General features: G+C 38.2%; 1 protein-coding gene across 1 annotated transcript in view; it reads left to right on the plus strand.

Annotated features, from left to right (window-relative positions):
- Positions 1–18,869, plus strand: part of GLB1 (galactosidase beta 1) — a gene marked incomplete at both ends in the record, with an annotated part of 43,315 nt that overhangs the window by 18,519 nt on the left and 5,927 nt on the right. The window contains 12 exons of the mRNA XM_079538037.1: positions 1,688–1,838; positions 2,121–2,181; positions 3,252–3,346; positions 4,110–4,290; positions 5,104–5,162; positions 6,009–6,130; positions 6,238–6,278; positions 7,434–7,546; positions 10,108–10,182; positions 14,991–15,080; positions 16,712–16,825; positions 17,660–17,791. Of these exons, the coding sequence (XP_079394163.1) occupies positions 1,688–1,838; positions 2,121–2,181; positions 3,252–3,346; positions 4,110–4,290; positions 5,104–5,162; positions 6,009–6,130; positions 6,238–6,278; positions 7,434–7,546; positions 10,108–10,182; positions 14,991–15,080; positions 16,712–16,825; positions 17,660–17,791 (1,234 nt within the window). The remainder of the gene's footprint in view (positions 1–1,687; positions 1,839–2,120; positions 2,182–3,251; positions 3,347–4,109; positions 4,291–5,103; positions 5,163–6,008; positions 6,131–6,237; positions 6,279–7,433; positions 7,547–10,107; positions 10,183–14,990; positions 15,081–16,711; positions 16,826–17,659; positions 17,792–18,869) is intronic.

The following is an 18,869-nucleotide window of genomic DNA, read 5'->3' on the forward strand; positions in this document are numbered from 1 at the left end:
AAAATATCCTGCTGCCTGCCCAAAGAATTCATGGTTCTTATGCTTCAGTTAATTTTTGTTCTTTGTTAATGTTATATCAACTTACCTGTTTTTGGTTTTTTTTTGCTTGTTTGCTTCTAGGAATGTCATCCATCACACTACCAAAAGCCTTGCTAAGTCAAGAGACATCATCTTTTTTTTTTTTTTTTTTTTTTCTCTCCCCTAGCTGTTTAGGCCAGTGTTACTTTGAAAGAATGAAACTAGATATATCTGTTCTTGGCAAATCTAGTTTGTTGTGTTTCTTCTTTTAATCACATCATGACATGAATCATGCTGTAGCTTTTCTGGTACCTTTCCTAAGCTTGGACTTAAATTGGCATGTTATTTTCTATAATATTCTTTCCTGCTATTCCCTTTCTTTTTTTGTAAGGAAGATATCATCTCGAGCCACATATATGTAATACAGAAGAATAGTTCTGACAGTAACATAGCTGTTAGTGCTTAAAGCAAACTCAAGTTATTTCTGCAGTGGTAATCAGGATAAAGGTATAATGAAAAGGGAAAGCAAGCACAGTATGATACTCTACTGTATTGGCCTTTTTGAGGTATGTTGGTTTTTTTTTTTTAATAGTAATTTACTTTATCTACTTTGATTTTTAACCATCTCTGAACAGCTTGCTTCTCTGCTTGAAACACAGGCAAAATACACAAAGCCAAATTAACAATTAATGTATTTTAGTGTGGTTTACATATTCACCAAATACGTGTGTGCTTTGTTCTGTGAGTTAATTGAGCACTTTGGAAGCAGTTACATCAGATTGACAAAGAAATAAAATATATAGCGGAGGGAGGAAAATCTGCATTTTGCTGTCTGTTGAATATGTTGCTTAGACTCTATCCTGGCGTACAAATTTTAAGCTTTTGCTTTTCAAACAGAGATTTGCAGTTTGGCATTTGTGAGGAAATAAAACTAACTACCATTTCTGAAGCATTATCATATTGCTTTTTTTTAATCTGTTCATTTGCATGTATTTCTGATTCCAGTATGATCACAAGTGATTTAAATAAATGTGTTCATGTGAGGGTTCCTGTTTTTTCTTTGTTATTGAAAGCAATGTTTTCTACATTCTCTTTTCCTGTTGGGGTAGTTCTTACCAGGTTAACACTGAACATGAAAACAAACCCAAGCAACAAAGGTGTTGCTGGAGAGGCTCTTTGCTTGGCTAACCACAGTTTCGGTTTTACACACTTTCTCAAATTTGTACTCTGGAACGGCGGCACCGCTTCTAATAGAGGAATCACAAACCTATGTGCAAAAAGTAAATGCATGGAGAACGAGTTTTCCTGTTCTCTCAAATCCTTATCTAGGCTGTATCAATCTCTGATTTTAATGTCTGCCTCTGCTACAGCTGCCACTTAGCGCTGGGCTAAGAGACAACTCGTGGTTGTTCTGCATGGGCTGTAAGCTACAACTGTGCTTGTAATAGTTGGTAGATAACAAATATCTTTATTACTCTGCAATCAAGAGATTTTATTTTTTTTCTTTCGTCTTCTGGGAGAGATTCTGTGATGAGGTGGCAGTTTCCTACGTTCTGGAAGTAGGAGAGAAGTGTGGCAAATGTTGATCTGCTTGTTTGGCAGTTTTATTACTGCATTGAAATAGGGCTCTATTATTTTCCTAATGTCAGATTATCTCCTCTCTTTATAGGTATGTACCATGGAACTACCATGAAACCCAGATGGGCGTGTATGATTTTTCTGGTGACAGAGATCTGGAGCATTTCCTGCAGCTTGCTAGTGAAACTGGCTTGCTGGTGATCCTAAGAGCTGGACCTTACATCTGTGCAGAATGGGACATGGTACAGCCTTTTGTAACAGTTACTTTGTTTCTAGGGTAAATACAATGCAAGGATTTCTGTCTTAGAGTAGACAAGGGTACTTGATGTATCCTCAAAAAGACTTCTGGTTCACTGTATTAAAACCAACATATTCTGACTGACTTTCTACAATGCAAACTTAAGTAATAGTTGTTTTGCTTATATAAAAATAAATCTGCAAGTTCAGTATATGTTTTGATAATAGACTAACTTCCTCTTATTTCCTGAAAGTGGTCACTGAAATGGTTCCAATTCTTTTCCCAGGGTGGTCTTCCAGCATGGCTGTTGGAGAAGGAATCTATTGTTCTGAGATCTTCTGATTCAGGTAAGGGCATCAGAAATGTCTGGCAAAAATATTATTCAGCAACAAGGTGGTTTACTGTTTGAGGTTATTTCCAGGTAATTCATATTCACATATTTGTGTTAAAAACTATGCACTCAATAAATATATATAGCAAACAAGGAGGGATCGAAAATCATGCACCTTCTGTCATTTCAGGAATTACAGGCTGAGTCCTTAAGGTGGATGCATGCCCTAGAATTTGTGGGGTTTTTTTTTTTGTTTGTTTTTTGTTTTTGCTTGTTTATTTTATTTTCAGAAGTTGATTTTCTAAGAAAATGACTGAAATAATTAAAAAAAAAAAAAAAAGTCACAATGGAACCACCCTGTCTCTCTGCTCCAGAAACCTTTTGTTAAGAACTTCTTAAACAACCATCAGTTGCAGTTAAATTTAAAAACTGTTACAAGTTTCAAAGCTGTTGACAAGTTTCATCAAACTGGTACCAAGTAAAAAATTTATTGTCATCATTAAAGAAATGGCAAGTAGCTCTCAGCTTTGACTTTTTTTCTCTTGATTTTACAACTGGCCACTCATTGTGGGAATTCTTCCTAGCTGATCGGTGTGCATGAAATTCTGGAGCTAATGCAGCACTCTTAATGTCCTGGACAGGATGTGTAGACACGAGGTGAGACAGGATATCGGAGAGGGGATCTGGGGAGAAAGATGTAGATCCATATCGTACCTGACTTAAGTTCTGCTCGTTGTGAGAGAAGCTATCTGTTTAAAAAAAAAAAATAGTACAGATGGAAACACTTGTTGAAATGCATTAGGACAACTTGTGTGAGACACATTGAAGCCTCTGGTGTTCTTCAAAGTTCATCAGTATTTCATGTTTTATTATTCAGTAAACTGTAGTGGAAGCTGACTTTTTTGAATGAGTGTAAGGACATGTCAGTTCATTAAGTGGCATTCTGATATACTTCAATATTTAGAAACTTATGTTTATTTACATCTATCTGTTTTACATGGTAAAAACTACACATACAGTAAAACAAAGAAACAAAAAAGAGAAAAGCAGAGAAGTTGTGAACCGTTTACACTTTATGCATTACAGATTACCTGACAGCAGTGGAGAAATGGATGGGGGTCCTCTTGCCAAAGATGAAGCCTCACCTCTATCAAAATGGAGGTCCAATCATCATGGTACAGGTAACTTTCAGAAAAACAAATAAATGCAAGCAGCGTGGATGCTTATATTGTTCTTGTGGATGCTCCATAAGTGTTGGCTAGTAAGGTACAAAAAAGTTTCTTAACCATTTAAGGTAGCTGGAAGATTCATTGGAGTCTCTTATTCTAAAGAACTGAGGGTACTGTCTGCAAAATTCAGAGTACTCCATCACAGTTGTTCCCCAAAACTATGGAAAACAATAGTGCAAGCTTATGGAGCTTTTTAGATCTGAGGTTTATGCCAATTCTCACATCAAACCAAAATACGTTATGGTTACCTAAACTCTTCTGATGGGAGGATTTGCTGCAGATAGGAACAAGAGCAGTATGAAATAAGCCTCAAACTTTTATCCAGAAGAGCTTCAAAATTTAGACTTTTTTGTTTTGATCACCTGATTTGAGCTGTAAATGTTTCAGGGTACAGTGCTGTGCATTGTTGGTATGTATTTTCTCTTAAATTACTAAATATGTAGGAGTGCTTGTTCAATTTTCTTAGTATTTGACTGTAGCAAAAGCTTTGAGCTGCTTATTTTAATCTTGCAGTGATTGCTGCAGCATGAGATGCCGGTGAGGAGTGCCTATAAGTGTTCCCTTCTGTTATTCTTCGTTTCTGGAATTTTAAATGGTATTTTCAGCATTTCTTTCAAAGAAAGAAGAGTCTTGCATTTAAGCTTCCAATTTTGGGCGTTAGATGCAATCTGGAATTCGCTACTTACTGCTCTGGTGACTTGTTTTTGCCATGCAGGTGGAGAATGAGTATGGAAGCTACTTTGCTTGTGACTATGACTATCTGCGTTCCCTACTGAAGATCTTTCGCCAGCATCTTGGGGATGAGGTGGTGCTGTTCACAACTGATGGTGCAAGCCAGTTTCATTTGAAATGTGGAGCTCTTCAGGGTCTTTATGCGACAGTAGACTTTGCCCCAGGTTGGAGACAGCTGTTTGTTACCAAAATTAAAATAAAATGTGCACACTGCCACAATTTGCTGTGACACAGGTCTGAAGAATGATCAAGCAACCACAGTGTGTTTGGAAAGTGTCCATTTGATGGAAGAGGGAAGTTGAGGCTGTGAACACTCATATTCTGCACAGACTTGGCAAAATAGGCTTAAAGCACAAGAAACAAATTCAAAGATGGATCTTTCCAGTTTATTTTGTATTTGTGTCTTTTTATGTATGTTATTCTCTTTATAGTCAAACATACACTCCTAGTAGAAATTCATTTTTTATAAATGGATTGAAATCAAGAGCTCCTTCACGTGCATCTTTCGTGATGAGAATGAGCTGCTCATGAGTAGTTATTTCTGTTTCCTGTGTTTTAAGCCACTAGGATTGCTCAGAAGTGAAACTCCTTTTTACAAACTGCCTGACAGGAAGACTGTTCTTCCCCATCCTCTTGCTACCACAATCCCAGGCCGATATGTTCCAATGACTGTGTAGTAATTCTGACACATCTCAGGGTTTTTGGAGCCAATATGTCATTCCTGAGAAGAGCTGGGTTTTCAGAGGATGTACCTCAAAAACAGAGATGTGCATGCATGCATACGTGCATGAATTCATGTGTGCATTTTAAATAAGTTCTGCAACTTAAGCACTACAATGAAGCATGTTCATTCCTACAATCTCCAAAGTTTCTTGTTTATGTTTTTATTAGATGTTGGAAAGGAGGTATGGCACTTTTTCAGTTTTTTGTTTACTGAAATAAGTTGAGGATATTGCAACTCAGTCTTCTTTTAATAGGTGGAAACATCACAGCAGCATTCTTAGCTCAGAGGAGCAGTGAACCTACAGGCCCTTTGGTATGTCTCTTAATTTACATTCTTATATCATTCCTAATCTTAGTGGTTAACAACAGAGGAGTTGACAACAGTTTCTCAGGAATGTTTACAGAGATGTCATTTCTAAGTCAGTCAGAAAAGCTGAACAGAGGAGCTTCTGTGTGTTTGTCAAATCCACATTAAGTGTTCTGCAGATATTCTCGTTGTCCCAGGAGATACCAATTTTCAGTATTTTTCCTTATAAAGACAAATGTTTACATGGCAGCGGAAACAGTATGATTAGATGCATTAGTCATGAACGTGGGTGGGTGGAAGTTAAAGGCAACATTAAAAGGGCAGATTAAATGTTGCTTCCTGTTTTCAGCTACTCTAGAGCTTCTACACAACTTATAATGGGTTGTGAGATTACTGGAAGCCATTTTGACAAAAGAGAAGACCCTTTAAGGGAACTGCTTCTGTGCTGTAAAATCATTTGGGATGCTACTTGAGTGTTTGGAAGATTTATTTTTCATTGCATCTAATATAATCTACAAACTCTGCAGAGAATGTATTTGTTCCATCATTTATTTTTATGCCAACTATCTGAAACATTAAGTTTGACAGGTTCTAAGGAAATCTGTGTTCTTTAGTACTTAAGCAATGATTTTCAAAGCGCATGTACAAAATTATTGAAAAGATAGTTTAGTCTCTTTGAGTCACCTACTAAAAAAGACTGATTTAAATGTATACTCTGCTGTATTTATGAAGTTTAAAAATAGTTAAAATGGTTCAAGCTACCTTTTTTCATTCTCTCTTACAGCTAGTAACCCAAGTCATGTTGCATTCTGTTCTTGCACCCTCTTCATATTTTTCCCTTCCTCCTTTCAGGTTAATTCTGAGTTTTATACTGGATGGCTGGATCACTGGGGGCACCGTCACGTTGTTGTACCCTCACAAACTATAGCTAAAACACTTAATGAAATCCTGGCACGTGGTGCTAATGTTAACCTGTAAGTGTGCCTTCAGTGAAGGATAATTTGGGCTGATTTTTCTTTTTTCCCCCATTTCTTCAAAACCTGATTAAAGTGGTGGCTTTTTTTGTTTTGATTTGTTTTAGGTACATGTTTATAGGTGGAACTAACTTTGCCTACTGGAATGGTAAGAAATTATTTAAATTAATCTTATGATAGAGTAGAGCTGCTTATGTGTTAAACAGAATCATAGAATGGCCTGGGTTGAAAACGTCCACAATGATCATCTAGTTTCGACCCCCGTTGCTATGTGCAGGGTCACCATCCACCAGACCAGGCTGCCCAGAGCCACGTCCAGCCTGGCCTTGAATGCCTTCAGGGATGGGGGATCCACAATCTCCTTGGGCAATCTGTTCCAGTGCCTCACCACCTGCTGTGTGAAAACTTCCTCATAATATTTAACCTAACCCCCAGTGTCTCAGTTTAAAACCATTCCCCTTTGTCTTACTGCTATCAACCCCATGTAAACAGCCATTTCCCCTCCTGTTTATATGCTCCCTTCAAGTACTGGAAGGCCACAATGAGGTCTTCCTGGAGCCTTCTCTTCTCCAAGCTAAACAAGCCCAGTTTCCTCAACCTTTTTTCACAGGAGAGGTGCTCCAGCCCTCTGATCATCTTCGTAGCCCTTCTCTGGACCCACTCCAAGAGCTCCACGTCCTCCTTATGCTAGACACAGTACTCTAGATGGAGCCTCACCTCCTGCTGTGACGCTGCTGGCTCATGTCTACCAGGACCCCAAGTCCTTCTCCACAGGGTTTCTCTCAGTGAGCTCTTCCCCTAGTTTGTATAAGTACCTGGGATTGCTCTGGCCCAAGTGCAACATCTTGCATTTGGCCTTGTTGAACCTCATTTGGTTCATGTGGACCCAATTCTAGTGACATGTTCTGTAAAAATGTAAGCTGCGCCTGCCTTCACATGGCAAAAGATGATTGCATTCGCAGTTCTCTGGCTATTGCCAGCATTTTCTGCTAAACACATGGTATTCACTTTTGCAAAGGGTACTTTTGCTTTATTCGGTACTGTGAAGCAATTGAAACATGAATAGATTTGCTTCAGGATATTTCTGAAGACATTATCACAGCAGTGTGAGCTCAGAAGGATGTTGTTCTCCATAAGGAATATATTCTCAGTGCTGAATCCCAAACACCAAAGTCTACATTGAATCTAAAAGTACACAGACAGGCTGTGTTTGGAGAGAAATTCTGAAAGTTGATCCTCTTGGGAGAGAAAAATACAACTCTTTCACCATTTTTATTAATTGTTTCTTCCTGACTTCTTTTAGGTGCTAATATGCCTTATATGTCACAACCCACTAGTTATGACTATGATGCTCCACTAAGTGAAGCAGGGGATCTGACTGAAAAATATTTTGCCTTGAGGGAGGTCATTGGTATGGTGAGTATCCCTAGTACATGTTTAGAATGGTTCTTTGAGATATCCCAGGTCTGCATACTCTTGCTCTTGTGTTGATTACTGTTTTCTGCAAGAAAAAGCAGTGAGTTAGAACAAGGTCACTAGGCCAACCCAATCCCTTGTGAAAAAGGAGTTTCACCTCTCTATTTTCCTGCTGTTCCAAAGATTCTCTCCTTATTTTCAAAGGAGATACAGTTGCAGATGTGACACTGAGATGATGCACCTCTGCTTTTTTGCTGGGTTTGTTTTCTTTCAGTTTGAGGTCAGTAAGCTGAATTGGCTCAGTGGATCCAGAGGAGTGCTGGCAGGAAGGGAGCAGAGGGACACGAGAAGCATTTGTCTGGGAGTAGAGGTGGAAGACAGATGAATAGTTTTCCCTTGCTGTGTTGATCAGGCACTCAGTTGGCTCAAGCTGGTCACTTGATATCAGCCTGATAGCACTGCAGCTCTATGCTTTGGCTGTCTGTATCCTGTACTTCATGTTGTTCTTTTGGGTCTTGTAAGTAGGAGCACGATTACACATGAGAATGCATCTTGCTTTAGAGATGCCGCAAACTGTAGATCATGGGTGGGACCAACTTTGCCTTTGCTATAAAAATGTTTTGAAGTGGCTAGGATCTCTACAAACAGAAGCATGGAGTGAAATATGGAACCTGTATCTGGATTTTGAATAGACCTGCATTGGAGGCCATTCAGGACAAGGCTTAAAGACAAAGTCCCTGGGAATCCTGAAACTTGTGCTCTCTTCTTTCCCTATTGCATGTCAAAGCATTCCTATTCATTAGGAGACACTTTTGGTTGACAGTAGGTCTCCTGAAGTTATATTATGTCCAGAGTAAAGCATGCCTTTATCTCCCCACCTGTAAAGGCCTGGTGCGGAATGTTTTCTTTCATTTCTTCGTTATTGCTCAGCTTTACATTGATGGGATAATTTTGATAGTCTTTTGAGTCCTTTGTATCTTAGGCTGGATACAGCTTTTTCTCAAGAGAAAGATACCCAAGCTTCTTGTTTTTGAGTTATTTTCTTCAAGGCAAGATCTCTATGAGAAATGTAAGTAGTGTTCCAGTGCTGTGAGGTAGTCTTGATCAGATCTTCAGTGTAAGTTAGTATGTGTTAGGTCATTGTACAGCTTTTTTGGTGCAGTTTGTTTCTCTCTTCTACATCCATAGAATCTTGGTGAAGGCTTTCTGTCTCTGCTATGCCTTCTCACCTTGTAATAATGTCTACTCAGTGCAGGTTGGGCTGATGTTGATAAAAGAAAATGAAATTGACAATAACTAACAACTGCTTTCAAAACATCTGTGCTACAAGGCTAACCTATTTTAATCTTGAGTCTTACACAGTTGGTTTCAGTTAATAAATATAATAAAGGGGAAGAGTTTCAGTCAAAAAATTTTTTCAGTTGCTGGCACTATTTTTACCATTTGGGCTAAAATTTTCTACTCTTGTTTTCTTTTCTTGGCAAATATAGTTTTTGTTTGATTTTAGTGCAATGTTGTTGTCATTTTTTTTTGTTTGTTTTTAAGACTGTTTTGATTATTTTCAAATACAAAGAGGAAGACGCAAAACAGCTACCAATGATACCAATTAGTTTTAATTAGTTTTTAGTTAAGTTTGGCATAGAGATACTAGAAATTATACTGCTATTTGTTTAAAAAGCAATCAGACCAACTAAACAAACAATAGGTTGTCTTGGTGAGAGAAAGCTTTTGAGCATTAGTTTTATGCTGCATGTACCATGTTAAGGCCAACAAATCATATTTTGTGCAAAACCTTCCAAATTAAAATCAAAATCCCAACAGAGAATGCCCTTTGAATAAATGAAAGAATAGCTAGGAAAAGTGGACATAAAGCAAGGAATAAATAATGGAAAGAAAGAGAGAGAGATGGTATGGGAAGAAGGTAAGAAGGTTGTAGGCTGAGAAAGAAGTGCTACAGTGTGTGGCAGTCTAGATCAGTTGTCTAGATTTACCTCTTTTCAAGAGTGTCCATCACTTCCACGTTTGTTTCTATATTAGCTTCCTGCTAATCTAAGTTTTTCTCCAGCCTCCTTTTTCTCAGTGAGCCACTAGGGATTAGAGGTTGCCCAGCAGCCTAGTAGCAGCTAACAAAGTTATTTTCCACTGTGTGAGGTTTTCACAAGTATTTATGAAAGAAACCTGCCCAGAAGGTAATGAGATGGTAATGCACGCTATAGCCACAGGAGGGCTCCAAGAACACTGTGATGCTGTGATTCTGTGACAGCTTCTTACTTTGCTTTTTCATTTTGGAGGGTTTTGCTTTTTTATTTTTTACATTGTTACCTCGAGTTCAGTATTTGCAAAAAAAACCCAACCCTATATTTACTGCAAGTGATCCAATCACTTTTTCTTTGTGAAGCCTCCCTCTGAAACTGGGTGCCAGTGTAATCCACTAGCACAGTGGGACTATCTATTTTCAGCTTAAGCTCTACTTCCATAAGTTGTAAAATGAAAAGCAAGAATTCAGTTAAGACATGTTTGTATTTAAGTTTCATGTATTTTTTTCCCTCCTCTCTTCCTAGTATAACCAGTTACCAGAAGGTCTTATCCCTCCAACAACATCCAAATTTGCCTATGGGAAGGTTCGCTTGCAGAAGGTAAACTGACATCTGTAATATGCTAAGTGTGTCTTTCTGTAATGCTGCCTGTTGGCTGCTTCTTTTTTTTTTTTTTTTTTTTTTTAAATATGTTTGAAAGTGTCATGACAATCTCTAGATATCATACAAAACAGGAGGGAAAACCTCAAAAGCAAATTTTCAGGAAGGGTAGGACAGAGCTTGGGAATTAGAAACCATGTCCGTGCTGGAAAATGATAAATATGTGTTATCTCAATATAAAAAATGATTTTTACTACATGCCATTTGTGTATGAAGTTTTACTAAACTAGAAGTAATACATTCTTAGCACAGTAGAGTCTTAGTTGTCTGAGAACTGCTGTATAAGTAGTGTAACAGGAGAAATGCTAGAATAAGAAATATGTTTCTGTAGTTGGTGATGCCTCTGATGGCGAAGGAGTAGGTGGTATGTATGTATCTTTTAGGTAAATACTTTGAGTACTTGTAAAATGTAAAAATGGAACACTTGTAATGAATTAGAAAGTCTGGTCAGTATAGTTTCTTGCAAGAACTGTGAAAATCTGTAACTAATGAAAGAAACTTCTTGCTGAAGGAAAAGCAAATGGAACTCAACCTGACTGTATCTTCTTCGGTAACTGACATGTGACTGATCAGCACATGAGTAGCTGGCACCATCCATCCTCCATTTATAGCACCATCCTTCATGGTCAGAGACAGTTTTGTAAAATGTGGTTAATAACTTGTTTCCTGCACTGAGTGTAAAATATGGTCTAAGAGTAAAGAGACAAAGAGGTATGAACTTGTCTCTATTCAGTCTGCTGTTCCCAGTCAAATTGTTTGGAGATGGAAGATTACTGTGATTGCTGTAGTAAGTACTGTAATTCGTAACAGTTCAGTGTATATTTTGTATGCTTAATTTGGCAGCTGCTGTTCCAATCTACAGTTTATCTGATCTGTTACGCACTGCAGCTGAAGTGTTGGAAAATTTGGTGGCGATAAGGCTTTGCAGATGGTTTTCGAGTCATCCCACAAAAGTGGTGGGCAGGAATCAGTTCTTTGTAAAAGTGACACAACTTTTGAATTTGTCACAGATTTATATCATTTTCAGCAATCTCTGTGTATCTTCAGACCTTTTAGGTCAGGGTTGCCATATGAGGTTTCACTGAATTGGTTACATTTGGTAGTGACTAATTTTATACTGTTATCTGTACACCCACCACTTCTGCTGCTGTAGTGGGTTGCAGGCACTCAGGAACCTTGCAATCAGATTTTGCCTCTGCTCTTTATCATGATTTATGCTTTTCAGATAGGACAGTCTAGTTTCATGGGAATTATGAATTTTCTCTTTTCTGTCTCCAAGAAATGAAAGCTGCAAAGCATCAGGACCAGGATCCTGTCTTACAGATGCGTGGTGAGGGCAAATAACTAAACTGGCTCAAGTGTCACAGCTTTGACCTGACCATCACACTGGAAACCCTGTTCCTTTTCCCTTCTACCTCCAACACTTCCTGCTTGTTTGAGGAGGTGTGTTTTATTCTGAACCCAGCAGTTCTAGAAAGCAAGATGGCATTTCTAAGCTATCAGGTGTGAGGTTCCAGTCATTTTCTGTACATATATTGTCATCTGTACTGAAAGCCTCTAGAATTGTTTTCTGGTAAGAAAATTGTTTTTCCTCTGTAAACTCACCGTTTTACTTCAACTTCTGTTTACTCCTTTGCTTAGTTAGAGTGCAACACAGAACAAGTCACAAATCACAGAAGGTTGTACTGTTCCTGCCAAAGCTGTCCACTCCTATTGTAACAAGGTTCAATGCCTCTTGTCTAGAGAAACCTGAATGTATTTGGGTGACTTGTCAGATAGGAATTGTTGAAAATAATGTAACTTTGCTTTGGGTGATCCTTGGAGGTCCCTTCCTACTCAGGATATTCTATGATTTTATAGTGGTCTTCCCAGCTGTAGCAATTTGCAGTAACAGTGCTGGAACAGGTACTATGTGAAAACTTCACTGTGCAGTTGGGGTTCAGCAGTTAGTTGTTAGCTGAGCAGCAAATCCACTGCTATGAACCAACTGCTGCAACCTTTCTGCAGAAAGAAACAGGGAACAGACACCAGAGTATTTTCAGTGGATGCATGGCGTACTTTACAGAGGCTCATGTAATTTAGAGACCAGGTTATCCTCTAATTTTCCCACAAGATGTTCTGGGACAATTCAGTGCTTGATCAGCAGCTCATTACCTCTAGTTGAAGAGGAGAGGTCTTTGTGCTACTACTACTTCTTAGATGTTTGCACATAAGTTTCACTAGCTCAAAGTCATTTGGGAACTCAACCTAACTGTAAAGAAATAAAACAATGAAACATTCTCACCCATCCTTCTGCTGTTCCCTTATCAGACAGGTGTTCATTCTGAGCTACTGAATGATTTTAAAGAGTTATTCTGGAGGGAAAAGAAAGGGAGGATCTATTGAAAAATAGACCGAAGGATGCTGCCGCTACTATGGAAGAGGACAGAAAAGCAAGCAATGAGGAAAGAGCTTGTTGCAGTGATAGAAGAGAGAAATGTATTGGTGGTAGGGAATGAGGACAGGCAGAAGTTCAAGCACCGGAATAGGCTCCCTAGGGAGCTGGTTGAGTCACCATCCCTGAATGTGTTAAAAATCTGTTTGGATGTGGTGCTCAGGGACATGATTGAGCAGAGGGTTGTTAGGGTAGTATGGTTAGATTGTGGTTGGACTTGATCTTTAGGGTCTTTTCCAGCCTGAGCAATTCTGTGATTCTAAGTAGAATAGTAATAGGTTGGCTCAAGAACTCTGAGCAAGAAGGCAGAGTTTCAGTCTCAGAATGTGGGAAATGTTCTTTGCAGATGCAAATGAAGGTGTCTTCCCGTCCACAGTGTGTCTAGTGGCCTTGGAGGCTTGAGAACAGGTGGTAGTTTCTGGTCACCGCTCAGGGGGCCCTGAGGAGTGCTTGGTCACAATGAAATGCCTGCCCCAGTATTGTGGCCTGCAGACTTGTAGATCTTGTAGTTGTGCTTGCTTCTTAGACTGTGAAAAGCTTAAGTAATAGTTATGAATATGGTAGCAGGCAATCTTGAGGTTTGAGTCGGGGACAAAATTTGGGGTACAAATAGTTTCAGCAGACAGGATGCTGCCAGTAGATGATACCACTCCTGTTGCAGCTGTGTTCTTTCTTTCATGTTTGATCTTTCACTTTGGTTTTGAAAATTTGCTCTGGAGGATCAAAAAGTGTTGCTGTTATTTGTTAGTCATCTGTTGGTTGTTTTTTTCTGTTTGTTTGTTTCTGCACAGATTACTTTTAGAAATTCTTGACCAAGTTCAAAGTTGGTACTTTTTAAAATTTACTGTTTCTGTTATGATAGCAATTGTCTGCTAAGTAGTAATCAGTAGGAACCTGCAGCAAAAGCAGATCTTGATTTTTGTTCTGTGCACATCACTTAAGAGTGATAAGTTTAATAAAAGATTGCAAAGAAATTAGTTTCTACCAACCTAGTGCATAGGTCAAACATATAACTCACTCACATGTGGAACAGAAGCCGCCTTGATAGTGTAAGCTTAGAAGAACATCAGACAGGCACATCTGTAGGCTAATTCTCAGTTTATGAAGGTTCAAAGCAGCACTCATTGCCTGTTAGTAGGCTATTCAAATGACCACATATGACCTAATACCACTTATGTCCATTCTTGGTTTTATTGTTAGTAGCCTAGGCTGCTAACGCTTGTAAATTTGTTCATTAATTCCATAATCTTTTAGTATCTATGCAGAGATGCTCATTCCTTGCTTCAAAGCTGTTGTACAAGATCCAGTGGTTCAATCTGCTGTGGCCTACTGGATCCTGCATTACAATTTGGGGAATTTTACTCCTTGAAAGCTGATTGTCATCTTAAGTGAAGTGCTTAAGGTGAAAATGTAGAAGAAAAAGCTACTTCCACGAGAAATTTGGAAGCCATCATTTGACAGACAGCCTTTTGCCTCGATAAAGGTGTCTAGGTGTGGACTACTGAGGAAGACCCAACCTTCAGGTAGTGAAGGTGTTGCCCTTTGTGTGCTTATGGTCTCCTCTTGCTTTCTTGTTCCTAGTTAGAGCTAAGTTCATTTAGATCTATGTCTACATACTAAAGAAATACGTGTGGATGCGTAGATGATTCATGATTACTTCTGTCACATATAGAAGGATTTTAAACCAAACAGTGTATATTGCTATGTATTTTATTATTTCAGCAGTTTTCTTTATATATACTGTGCAAAAATTTAGTATCTCCATTATTTCGTTAGCTTAAGAAATTTGTATTGCTGTGGATGCCCATAGAGATAGTTTTTTCTTTATTGTAAATGCTTCTTTAATTTTTTTTTTAACTGTTTTTTTTGTTGAGTATTTGAAAGCAAATCTGCATTTGGGAAGTACTGGGATGCCTTGTGTATAATTAATATAACAGAGATGGTACTTCTAGTGAAACAGACTGAGATCTTACATGAACCGTATAAATGCTTTTGACTTATTAAGCTTGTTAAGTATTAAGCATACTGGTACATATTGAGTAACATCACATTCATAGTTGATTTTCAGATAGGATTGTGGATAAGCAGAAAACTTGTATAAGCGCAAATTTATGTTGCAGATGGGGACAAAAGGCAATTTAATTGTACGTATGTACCTTTCTTATTCAGCAAGGTAGTTAAGCGCGTGACTAGCCTGTACTTTTTTGCTTATTAAAATGAGTCCACCTATTTATATGTGACACTAAGTTACAGCCTTACAGTTTCTAAAACCAAGTTACATTTAGGCTGAATTTTACTCCTTTTTCTGCTGCAGGTGGGCACTGTGGTGGAGGTTCTTGATAGGCTATCACCTTCTGGACCGGTGAAAAGCACTTACCCATTAACCTTTGTTCAGCTCAAGCAGGTAAGGATTCCTCTGTTAGGCATTTTGCAGTTATTTTGCCAAGTTTATTTGAACATCCCTCCGTTGTATGACTGCTCTTATGTCCAGTGTATTACACCTTATTTCAGCACAGGAAGTAATAATGCTGGAAAGGATTTTTTGGATATGAGACCTTTCCATATTTGACAGTCCTACTGTTTTGCATTCAAGATTTTCTCTTTTCATGAGTGTAGATATATGCTATATATATTTGTTTCCTCACCTGCTGTCCAAGTGAGAGCACTGGATGAAACGTTGCTTTTTCATGACGGTCAGGGACCCTGGAGTTGGGGAATGCAATCCATTTGACACTCTTTATGAGCCTTCTGCCTATTTTTTTTGTCCTTTCCTTTTACCAAATGCTTGTTCAAGAGAAGAAGTGGTGAAGGAGAAATGTGTTACAACTGACTGCCCAGGGCATTCTCACTGACTGATAAGAAAAATACATAACTGTGTTTTGCTATAGCTTTTGCTGACTCCCACTCTCCCCTCTGTTATTTTTCTCTGTCTCTGCATCAATGTCCCCATCAATTGTGGTGACTTCCATATCTTCCCCCACAGTGGAAGATCTTTCCCTTGCTGCTGAGTGACAATGTATTTCCATTAACAGTATATGGCTTCCTTCTGTGCTGAATTTAACAGAGACTGGAACATGGGTGCTAATTGCCTGTCAGATGCATTTCAGCAGGTGCCTGGGATATTTTCTAAGGCATTAATCAAGTAAGGATTGAGAGTTCAAATTTTTCCTTTCCAAGACTCTAATAGAGAGGTGCTAGAGAAGCTTCACTAAGTAGTACACTGTAGTAGAATGTATTACCTAGTTGGTCTTTATTTCATCCTCTGTTCTTCCCACCTTTGAACTCTGTTTAGGAAAGCTTCTGAGTGGCCATTCAGTCGAGCTGCATAATATTTTCCCACATTTTCTTTTCATTTTTCTGGGCACCCTGTTACAAATGTAAGGTAAATGTCATAATAATAGCGAACTGGAAATGTTTACTCTCCCTTCTTCCTGCCATCTTCTAATCCAAATCTTGAAGATAAATGGTTTTGTGGCTGCTGACAATACACCTTTTTCACTGGTTTTAATTTGTGTTTCACTTTGTGATGAGAAAAAAGATCAAATGACTATGACTTTGTTTATTTACTGCTGGAGAACTTAGTGAAAAATATTCTAAAATGTTCCTGATAGTTTGTAAAACAGGTAATACTGACCTGATGAATGTGTTGGTTGACAAAGTGCTCTTTGTTATATGAAGTCAGTTATGAAAAGATTTTTCATCTATTGTTAATTGATCATAATGAAGAAATCATACTGTTAGTCATTAATGGTTTGGTTTTATTGGGGAAATAGATTTGTAGCCAAGACTTTTATCTTTTACAGTTATGTAAATTTACAATGAACAATCCAAAATGGAAACTGGAATTTACACAAGTTGCTTAAAAGTCAAAGTGAACTCTAATCTGAAGCTGGTATCTCTGGTAAATACTTTCTGAAAAGCAAATGAAAGTTTTGTTTCAGTGAGAATATATTTTACTGCATGACCACAATTGAAGTTAGAGAATAGTGTAGCTGATTAATCTGGGGATTTTTTTCTTTCCTTTTCTTTTCTTAGTATTTTGGATTTGTACTGTACAGAACGAAGCTTCCAAAAAACTGCACAGAGCCAACACAACTGAGTTCACCTTTAAATGGAGTCCATGATCGTGCCTATGTCTCTGTGGATGGGGTAAGCGTTGTTTGCTGGCCTCCATTACTATTATGAGTGGCCTTCATGAAAGATATGAACACAATCTGCTTTTTATCTCCTTTCTTCAGCTTACCAAAACAAGTTTATCAAATAATATCATTTAATAAGATGCAAAAAAGTATACAGTTGATTTTGTAGTAAACATTCGTAGTAATGTTTCAGAAATTACAAAATGTTATTTCAGTTTTTGAGGTACTTGAATGTTGATACACATTCATGACATCAGTGAAAAATAAGTAGGAAAAATTACTGCTTACTTGAAGTTTTGTGGTATATATGCATACATACACACAGGTATGTATACGCAGACTTACATTTGATGGCTGGCTGCAGTGTGTTCACTGATGTTGCCATGTCAAGCTCTTCTTTCCTGATGTGAGAATGGGAATAAGTAAAGCTAAATATTGATGTAAGCTTAACTGGGATGTGAATCATCTCTTAATCTCTGACACTTACAACATTTTTTCAGTTACTGGATTAATGTTTTGGGAGTGCAACAAAAGCCACTAGAATTTGAAAATTGATTTAGTTGAATTAAACTTCTGAAAGAGATGACTTCAGTTGGATGAATGTGACCAGTGCGACTTGTACATCTGTTTGATGTACTGAAATGTGAATATTGACATACCAGGTTTGTGGGTGTGTGTGCTGGTGTGTAAAAGGAGGAAAGGAAAAGATAAATATATATATTTTAACATTCATTTGTTTCTTACCTTCATCTCTTTCTTTTATTCATGTAAATTTAAGAAAGAGATGGTAGAGGTTTTTTGTTCAATGATTATTGTTTTCTTCTTTTTGGTGTAATTCATATAGGTTCAGCAAGGAGTCCTTGAAAGAGAAAAGTCACTAATGATAAATATAACTGGAAATGCTGGAGCAAATCTGGACATCTTAGTAGAGAATATGGGCCGAGTCAACTTTGGAAGATTCAATAACGACTTCAAGGTAGGGAGAAATTTTAAGATGTGCAAAACTGTTTAGATAAACTCAAAAGTAAGTTGGAAATCTGTCTAGTATTGATCATGCTTAGCAGCTTGTGAATCCTGAGGTTGTAATTCTGTGTGTATTTACGTGTGTACACACATACCTTTGTGTATCTTTCTGTGTCCCATTTCATTTGTCAGTAGTGTACTCCTGCAACATTTTCAGCGCAGTGATGTGAGGCTGTCTTGCAAGTACTTCACCATGCCACGTGGCCAGTTCAGGTTTGGACTGATCTTATAGAAGTAATCTTCAGAAAGCTTCCAAACACTCTCAAAGCCGTGCTACACTTTGGAGCTGTCGCCTCCTGCCATTAGCAGCAATACCACAAAAGAAACACTGAGAAAGGCAGGGGATAAAAAGGAACGTTATCTGGTTTTAGACTTAAGGGGGTTCCCAGTGCTGAGCAACATTTTCTAGCGAAAGGAAGAGAAGTGTTAAAAAGGCCAGTCTGATGTATTTCTGCAGTGTTCACAGCATGCTATTTTATTTTCTTTTTCAGTTTTTGATGTTAGTAGATTACGAATAGTATCAGGGTAAAGGCAGAAAGCTTTACAGTTAAGTTGAGAATTGCAGGCCCCAAAATGTACAAATTGTAAATTGCCGTTAGTCTTGGCCTAAATTGATTTGGCAGTGTTCTTTCAGAATGTTGGTCAAATGTTTGTACAGATTAATAACTGTCTGGTGACTGTGGTTCCCTCTGGTACTGCAGGTGACACCAATTGGTGGAAGCCCATGTTTCCTCTCAGTCTAAATTCTGTCTGCGAGCGGAACTGAGACTTGTCCAAAGTGTATCTTGGTTAGATTGGATGCAACAGCAGGAGAAAGACAAACGTCATGGGAATGAAGACACATGCTAAACTGTACCATTGAGTTAGAGGCACATATGCTGTGAGAAAGCAGGAAGAGTGTATAAATCTTACCTTACTTTGTTGATGAGATTCCAAACTCGGATTGAGTTTGGGCCTGTTACAAAATCCAGCTGAATAGTAAAGCATAGATTGGGAAGAGTCTTGTGAGATCACCAGCAGGCAGAATCACC

Source organism: Tetrao urogallus (genome assembly GCF_951394365.1).
Source record: "Tetrao urogallus genome assembly, chromosome: 7".
In the NCBI taxonomy this organism is placed as follows: domain Eukaryota; kingdom Metazoa; phylum Chordata; class Aves; order Galliformes; family Phasianidae; genus Tetrao; species Tetrao urogallus.